Genomic DNA, 9,108 nt, shown 5'->3' on the forward strand with positions numbered 1-9,108 from the left:
GTATTAGAACACTTGTATTGGATATGAACGGTGGATTGTCACGGTGATAAGGTTAGATTGATAAGGATCATTCAGCGGGAAGTGTCCTTGTTGATCACCATCGTATGTGGTATTTAACACTCTCTCAAATACACGCAAACAAAGAAACTCAAACTCCATTTCATTGAGTCCTAGCTCGATGACTTCCTCAGGTTAGTGATTCATGTGGTATTGTGATCATTCTATTCCGCTGTTAATAAGTTATATATGCTATACTTACATTTGGTATCAGAGCTTTCACGTAGCAATTAATCCTAAGAGGAAAACAATCAAGAACTATTTAAATTGCAAGTTTAAAAGGAACTGATATACATATTATCCAGGGATGGGCATCATGTACACACATGCTAGCTAAAGCTATCTGTGTGGATATAAGTGTGTTCATTTAATTATGTTTCAGTAATGGCACTAGGGCTTGAAACATTGGCACTGGTCATCTAAAGAAGGTCAATTGTTTATGTTTTGGATCCAAGTGGCATAACACTTCGTACTCCAAAGTATTAATCTAACCATCTCTGCAAATCACAGAGGTTTGCACTTACGTTTACATAAATTCATATTTTTGATTATGATGGTGTCATGAATAAGGAAAAACAATCACAAACTAGTCAATCCAAAGTCGTTAGGTCTGTGATATAAAGATGGGGATTAAAGTTTAATACTTTTCATTTTATATGAATACAGCCATGAACCCAATTCCATGAACCTCATCACAGTTGAACCACTCATTAATGTCAACTACAAGAAATCGAAACAGGGTTCGGAGATTGTTTTGGAGTCATGGATATGGACTTGGCATTAAGGATTGAAGAACCACCACTGCCAGTCGATGGAAACACCTCCAGTTAGAGACCAAAGTATGAAAAATGCCAGAAGTCTAAAAGGATTTCACTCATGATCTGTGACTTGATATGTTTCCATCAATCAGCAGTGGTGGTTCTTAAGTGCTTAATGCCAAGTCCATATCCATGACTCGCTATACAATCTCCAAATCCTGCTTCCATTTCTTGTAGTTGACACCAGTGAGTGGTTCACAAAGAAACTCAAACCCCATTTCATTGAGTCCTTGCATACAGTGAGAAGAGCAGCAGAAGAACCCTTAGTCCTAGCGCGATGACTTCCTCAGGTTAGCGATTCATTTGTTGTTGTGATCATTCTATTCCTCTGTTAATAAGCTATTTATGCTATACTTACAATGCTTCAATCATCAGTTCCCCACGCTAGAGATGGGAGTCTCCCACTCACACGCTCGTGGATGTCCCTCGAAAATCCTTAAACGTAATTGTGCGCTCCGCGTCAACAAATTTTATTGATATAGCACGTTTAGCTTGTTCAACCACAAGGGAGGGGGTCTTGTTGATGTTAAGTTGAGAACATAAGTTCTCATGTCTTGCATATGCATATCGATATATGAAATGTCAACCGTTATCTTCAACCTTTATGGAATGGAGTACATATGAGTTTGCTAAATTTTCAATTTAAAGAAGGAATTGTTGATACACTAATTTTAACTGATCAACAGGAGTCACCTGATTACTTGAAAGAGCTGATCAGGAAGACTCGAAGCTTAATTAAAAAATCATTTGGGGTTGGTGTAGTTCTAGCATTTCCTCATGAGAAAAATATACAAGCCGTATTGGATGCAATGGTTGCAGTGCTGCAGGTTTGCTGGGGTGAATGTTCAGATGAGCTTGCATTGAAAGCTCATCTGTCTGGGGTTAAGCTTGTGCCTCAAGTAAGTGTTCTAGGAGCAGTATTGTTCTGATTATATTTGTGAATATTCATATCTCGTTTATATTAGTTATTGTATTTACTTATATCTATCTTCGTGCACACGCTACATGTGTATGATGCAGCATCAGAACAATCATTGGCATGTTTATTGTTAATTTATTTTCTTGGACATGTTTGATGAGTTGTTTCGGTTCAAGGCTGGGAGCTTGGATGAAGCGGAGAAAGAAATATATGCTGGTGCAGACGCAATTACTGTTCAAGGGCGTGAAACAAGAGGGCATGTGATCGGTAAGGTGAACCTGCTTTCTCGGATCTAGGTGAAGCGAGCACCACATCGTGTTCTGTGTATACCTTTCTTCAATGATTGTAATTCTATTCCTGCTGATCAAAATGAAGCGGGTCAGCACTGTCATCGGCGCTCAACAATACATGATAGGGTGAGGACAAGCAACGCTTGCCACTAGAAGCGAGAGTATGCCATTATTCTGATTTCTTCATTTTTCATGCCTTGCTTATAACTAAGCGTAATGTCTTTCTTGACTTGGAGCCCAATGGATAGCAATCTTGAGTTATATCCTCTAGCAGGAAATAGAAATTTGCCGTCTTGGCAGTACTGTTCCAAATGCAACGACAACATGCGACATTGAAAGCATGGTGATGTATGGAGGCCAAAGTGTAGGCCTCTTCAAGGAAAATTTACCTGCAGGGGAGGTTGTAAAGAGGCTAGTTGAAGGGGCTCAGCTTCTGATCAAGAACAAGTTTAGTGATATATTATTGTAATCTACAGAGGTGCCTTAAACTTGGGCTAATATGGTGAACAAAGTTTCAACTTGTAAAACCTCCTCCCTGTCAGTCATGTTTATTGTTCAACCACAGTAAATCCAAATATGTCGAGAAATTGGGTACGCGTTGATTTTCGGAGTTTGGAGAATTTGGAAGATGCGAAATAGTGTTCTCTCTAATGAAGCAGCAAGCAGAGTTCGAGTCTGCGATTGAGCAGCAGCCAACAAATGCGTGCCATTGGCATTGCTGCTGGAGCTTATGCCAAGTTGGAGGAAGATATTGACTGCATTAATATTGTTGTTCATATTTCAAGTTGTTTGCTTTCACCATGTACCACGTGTTAGACAAATAGGACACTAGTTAGACTTGGAATGTGATTATGCTCCTATCTTGTAGGAAGAGTCCCTGCAATACAAGGAAAGTAATTATATATACTTTTCACGTATCAATATGAAATATACATTCAGCCATATAATCTTTTTTTACATGCTATACAGAGCAGGTTGAAAACCCTAGCTCTCTTTTTTTTTCTTTTTTTTTGGGTCACGGATCATATTACTTTGTCCTCTCCGCATTTGGTTATTACTTCTGCTTTGCATTTGCCGCCTATATCATTGCCTAGTGGTGCCACGGCTCCAATTACGTTAACTGGCACTCTTCGTTTAAATTTGCCTCAACCTTTTAAAACGTTTTAAATAATTACCTAATATTGTGGAAATCAGACATATGTTAAGTCATCAACGTTAAGTCTAGATTTTTTTAACATAAAGTGATGACATGACTAGCATTAAATGATGAGGTGATTAAATACTAAAGTTGATTTTCATTAATTGCTGTCTTTGGAGCTCTTGCACCTCAAATTGATCCCTTTTAGCCAAGTTAAATTGCAAAATTTAGCTAATATGCGTCGATTTGGAAATTTAAAGCTCTATAGATGAGTTGAGAATTAAAACACACTTTAATATTTGTTTATGTCATTACTTAGCACTAATGACTTTAAGTAGTTATTTAAATTTCATTCCCAACATCAAAAAAGTAACACACAAATGCAGTACAAAAGAAGGGGAAAAGGAAAAGATGACAAGCATACACTTCTAAAAAAGCCTTTTGGTTTAAAAACCCCCCAATGTGAAGGAAAAATCCACCAAAAGGAAAAAAAAGGAAGTCACTTAGTTGCATCACAAACTATTATTAACTCAGTAATACCAACCCCGCGTTAAAAAAAAAAGAAAGAAAAAGAAAACAGTGTCCGCCGCAGAGTAGTTTCTTCATTCAAGCCATAAATTTATCATAACTCAATGTGAATGACTGATTTGATCAATTTAAAATTAGCTCTTAAAAGGTTAAAGAATTGAGTAGTTATTTATATTTAATTTTTTTTATTGGGATAGTAACATTGAGGGTTAATGCTACTTAATACTACGATCTAATGGAGTAAGATGTCGTAAGTCCGATACTCATAAAAAACGAATTTGAATTACATAATGTCGTCGGTGAGAAGTCTCAGTAAATATAATCTCTCTTGTAAAAAGAGAAAGAAGAAAGAAAAAAAAAAAAAAAAAAGCCAGTCACGAGGGGTTAGTTATAGAGTTCTACCTTTTGCCATGTTAGCAACGAAACCTCTCCACAATCCCAAACCATTTCCTCACTGTCACAGACCACTCCTAACTTCGAAACAGCGCCACCACAAATGGCGGCAATAGCCACTGTCCCGCCGCCACAACCACCACAAGAAGCAAACGTTCCTTTAGACTCCTTAATCCACATAGACATCGGCACACTCTCTCAATCAGAGCTCCAAGTCCTCTCCCTCTTCTCCTCTTCCTCCTCCTCGGCCTTCAACCTCTGCCGCACCCACGACCTCGTCGTCCCCAAAATTGACCGATCTGTCTTCAACGAGAGCGCCGGGTCCCGCCGCCAAACCTACTCTCGTCCCCGCCGTCAACAGTCTGATACCTCCACTGCCGCCGCCGCCACTGGCCACCGTCGGCGCGTTGCCGGCCTGCTCGCTACCCCTCCTAAGCTCACTCTGGTGCCACCGGATGACCCCGAACGCAACGAGAACCATGCGATCATCGCTCACCTCAAGAACTTCATTTCCCAGGACCCCAAATTCGACCAAATCGACTTCGAACCCTACCATACGGCATCATTTTCCAGGGCGCTTATCCCGAATGACGACATGAGGACCGGAATTGTTGGTTTTGAGGGGAGAGGTGAAATGGGGGTGAAGAAAAGGAAGCGAGGGAGGAAGCCCAAAGTGAAAGTCTTGGGTTTGGAGAATGAGGGCTATGCGGGTATGGGGTTGGTGAATACGGAGGGCGCTGCAGTCGACATTTCCGGTTTGGGGAATGCAGAAGAGCCTTTTGGGGAGGAGTTGAGGCGGAGGACGGTGGGTTTGGAAACGGAGGAGGAGTTGTTGGGGTTTATGAGGGAATTGGGTGGGCAGTGGGGGAGTAGGAGGAAGAAGAGGAAGATAGTTGATGCCAGTGAGTTCGGGAATGCCTTGCCGGTCGGTTGGAAGCTCTTGCTGGGGCTTAAGAGGAAGGAAGGACGTGCTTGGATATACTGCCGCCGATACATAAGGTTTTACTTGCTTTGTTTCTTCTTCAGTTCAGTCACTTGTATTAGGCTTGGCAGCATTGAGTTCTAATAAGTTATTGTCTAATAGTTTTATATTCTATTGCTCGACATTGACTTTGCCATGACATTTTGTTCTTGTGCATTGTTCCTGATAAAACTTATTCTTCTTTGTTCATCATGGACTCCCGATTGTTAGAAATTTGTATGCATGTGTCGGTAGGGGTGCCCGCAATTCAAAGCTTATTTATTTTGTTTTCATACCATTGAGAATGCTTCTCTTGTATGGTAACATAGGTTATCTTAGCAGAACATCCTTGAGTAATGATGATCAAATTAGGATTCTGTACCAGTTTTCCCCCCTCATACAAAAGAACTACTGGTTATACAAACACAAGGGTGGTCCCTCATGTTAGCGTCTATTTTTTCGTGATTGGCTGTAGGGTTGGACAATAACATTGAATGATCTACCAAAAAGCATTAATTTTGAATAGTTTGCTAAAGCCTGGAAATTACTTTGTTAATTTGATAGATACTGATAACCTAATAATTCGGTTGAAGTATGTCGCATGACTACCCTGATGCCTGATGTGGCAGTGTTAGAGAAAGCAGAAATGTGTGTTGTATATTTTGAAAACCTGAACAAAATGCATAACTATTTAATTGACCAAAAAAAATTCATAACCTGAACAAAATTCGTAACCAGTTAACTGATGCCTGGTGGTTATTTATGGTTTCATGTCAGTATTCATACTACTTCATATCCTGTATTTTGGAGTCACCTCTCTCTCTTGTGTTTCTCATCATTATGAGTTACTTGTACTTTCCAGCCCTACTGGAGAACAATTTCTGACCTGCAAGGAAGTTTCTTCATTTCTGCTCCCCTTCACCCATCACAATAATGCACAGCACCTAGATGGTGGCCATGCGCGTGAGAATGTTCAGGAAGAGTGCATAGTGGCTACTGAAAATGTAAGTTGTATATTAGTGCAGCTGTGTGGTTTATTGCACCTTGGATGATTTTTCAATTTTTCTTTGGGGTGCAGCAGCATGCTGATAAGCATGGAGACCGTAGGCAAGATGTGAATTCCAGCTCTGCTCTAGTTGTGTCTTCTATGTCTAATGAGCGTGAAAAGGAAGTTACCTTATTGGGAGTAGACAATCTTGCTGAGGTTCAGATACATGACCTTTTTGAATGTCACAAATGCAATTTGACTTTTAATGAGAAGGATTCATATTTGCAGCATCTATTGTCCCTTCACCAAAGGACTACGAGGAAGTATAGACTTGGTTCTACTGTTGGTGATGGTGTGATAATTAAAGATGGGAAATATGAATGCCAGTTTTGCCATAAGGTATTTCTGGAAAGGCGTCGCTACAATGGTCATGTAGGGATTCATGTTCGAAATTATGTCAGGAGGGTGGAAGAATCGCCAGGTCCAACAACTCTTCAAAAGAGAATAGAGTCTCCAAACAGTGAAGGTTTGCCATCAAGGACTTCAAAAATGGATGCTCTGATTGAAATTGCTCAAAACTCTATCATGGAAACCTCAACTGCTGGGCCTAATGATCAATCCAACGGTGATGCTGCACTTGATAAACCATACATGGGATGTAGTTCAGAAATTCATGCTTCCGATTCTCGTCAAGAAATGAACATAGATTCACCTCTTAGTGAACGGGACCTGGACGGTCGCTTGTTTGACAGAATTGATTCAGATCAACACGATAGTGAGCATACAATAACTGATGGAAGTATGGAAGGAGCTGACGATCCTATGGAAGTTGAAGATATTAATGACTCTTGTACGAATACAGACGAGTTATCTGCTACAGAGAAAAAGGGTAAACCATCTGAATGTTCTTTGGAGAAAGATGGCTTGGCATCCACCTCTGATGAGTTAAAGAAGTCTGGCACTAATCAGGATGGAGCTACTTGCTGCAAGATAGATGCTTCTTCGAATGACAAGTTTATTCTTGATGCAGTAGGGAATGAAATTTTGAATGGCACAAGTGCATTAGAGCATCCCAATGTCATTGATCACAGCACTAACAAGAATAGTGAACAAGCAGTTGACTTTGGTAGCAGCATTGAACGGGAACCATCTAAATCTAGTGATACTTTGATAGAATCTGTACTCCAAGATTATGAAGGAAATGAACTGCAAATTGGGATTTCGGATTCCTTAATATCGGTGAATTCAGTGGTCTGCTTTCCGACATCTACTGCAATATCTGACGAGGTACCATCAAGCATTGCTGCCATATTTAGTTCCTTTCTGGTTTCTAGATACACTGATACACCAGAATCATGTTCAAGGTTTTTTCTTTATAGTTAAGACCAAAGTTATTGCTGAAGAACTGACAAAAAAGATATATGATGTTTTCTTTTTCCTCGATTTCAACCTTGAACCCTGCCCCCAAATATAGCAAATAAGAAGTCTGGAATGTTGTAGGTGTTAGGCCAGCATTCTGTTTAGAGGTATTTGTCGAATTCCCCCTTGAACTTGTATCCCGCTGTCAATTTACCTCCTAAACTTTTATTTTAGCCAATTACCCCCTTGAACTTTTATTTTCCATGATAGACCCTAACGAATTAATTACATTATAAGTGGCAATAATTCTTCATTATTACTATAATAAAAATTCTTTGATGTGATTATATTCCTTTGTTCTGTGCAAGATTTTTAGAAATTTAATTTCGTTGTTCGTTCTTCATGTTGAAAGGGAGACCAGCATCTTAGCAGTGTTGCCCATAGACATGATGATACAGGGTTTGAGGAGCTAGGGTTGGACGAAATAGAACCACTGAAATATGGGTTTCCTGGTGGGCAAGAATCTATTACACTGCAGGAGGTACCAATGGATTTGGCAAATAATGCAGAGATGGAAAAGGCATTTGGTTCCTCTGTCCAGTTTGAATCAGAAGAAGTCATGCTAAGCATGGCTGGCAGACGACAGATAACAACTGCGTGTGTATGGTGCGGAGTAGAGTTCAACAATGAGGCTGTTGATTCTGAAATACAACCAGATTCCGTCGGTTTTATGTGTCCAACTTGCAAAACAAAAATCTCTGGGCAACTCAATGTGTTAGATGATGACATGCCTGTGAATGCTAATCCATTCTAAACAACGGTATCCGGTATCCGGTATCCGGTATCCGGTATCCTATCATTTCATGTGATTAGTTTCTAATGTTGTCAGTTGCTTTTATTTTTATTAACCTGACTATTTTAGGATGTTTTCTCCTTCTCCTTTTGAATTTCTAAGTCATAATTGCCAAATTATTAAAATTATTATTATTATTATTATTATTATTATTTTTTTTTTTTTTTTTTTTTTTTTTTTTTTAATTTTAATTTTAGTTTTTTTGGGGGTCAATTTGAACCTCAATTGGCTAGTATTCACCATGGGAAATGAATTCTGCATATTCTTTTTCACCTTCTGCACTTATGGCCCTTGATTCTTCTTAATTTATTTAATCACATGGCTAAAAAAAAGGTGTGCATGAAGTGAAAAATGCGAGCATAAATCATTTCCCTCACCTTATTATGTTTATGCAGTGTGAATTGGCATCTCTCCCTGCCTCTGCGCTTTTCTCCGGTCAGCGGTAAACTGAGAATCTAAGAGACCGAAATTAAAGGGTGCCATTGGCATTGAATAAGGCAAGGGCATCTAGTTCTTGTAAAATGGTGCCGATATTCCCCTCTTTTTCAATTTAACAGTTAAGACAGACCTCAGTTTATTTATATTGATTTTTAATACAAGCGGTATTACCACTAAAATTTACACTGAGGCAACAAAGAGTGATATTCTCGTTAGATGTGGGTCCTTCGTGGTTGAGGAATTATGTTGTCTTTCTAATGAGTATGTAATAGAGGAATTGTGGTGTTTCATTTGGTATGTGGAGCTCTTATTCATGCTCTATAAACTTCCACTAGGTCAAGTTTGATTTGAAACCTACGTTTAGCA

General features: G+C 39.4%; 1 protein-coding gene across 4 annotated transcripts; it reads left to right on the forward strand.

The window, feature by feature from the left end:
* Positions 1 to 4,133: 4,133 nt before the first annotated feature.
* On the forward strand, positions 4,134 to 9,108 carry LOC137728847 (uncharacterized). 4 transcript variants are annotated; one of them, XM_068467627.2, is made up of 5 exons: positions 4,134 to 5,142; positions 5,967 to 6,108; positions 6,183 to 7,379; positions 7,864 to 8,278; positions 8,700 to 9,108. In XM_068467627.2, the coding sequence occupies exons 1-4, from the start codon at positions 4,247 to 4,249 to the stop codon at positions 8,263 to 8,265; spliced, it is 2,637 nt and encodes an 878-aa protein (XP_068323728.2). In that variant the 5' UTR covers positions 4,134 to 4,246; the 3' UTR covers positions 8,266 to 8,278; positions 8,700 to 9,108. The 4 variants fall into 4 exon arrangements, with proteins under 4 accessions (XP_068323728.2, XP_088534663.1, XP_068323731.2 ...); XM_088678537.1 differs by having other exon boundaries at positions 7,864 to 8,271; XM_068467630.2 differs by having other exon boundaries at positions 6,186 to 7,379.

Source organism: Pyrus communis, chromosome 10 (genome assembly GCF_041283825.1).
Source record: "Pyrus communis isolate YQ-2024b chromosome 10, ASM4128382v1, whole genome shotgun sequence".
NCBI classification, from domain to species: domain Eukaryota; kingdom Viridiplantae; phylum Streptophyta; class Magnoliopsida; order Rosales; family Rosaceae; genus Pyrus; species Pyrus communis.

What these genes read in the sequence shown, in the direction of transcription:
- LOC137728847 (XM_068467627.2), top strand. Translation starts at nt 4,247, where the DNA reads ATGGCGGCAATAGCCACTGTCCCGCCGCCACAACCACCACAAGAAGCA. An exon ending in TACTGCCGCCGATACATAAG is followed by an intron (nt 5,143 to 5,966) that starts GTTTTACTTGCT and finishes TGTACTTTCCAG; the next exon opens with CCCTACTGGAGAACAATTTC. An exon ending in GCATAGTGGCTACTGAAAAT is followed by an intron (nt 6,109 to 6,182) that starts GTAAGTTGTATA and finishes TTTGGGGTGCAG; the next exon opens with CAGCATGCTGATAAGCATGG.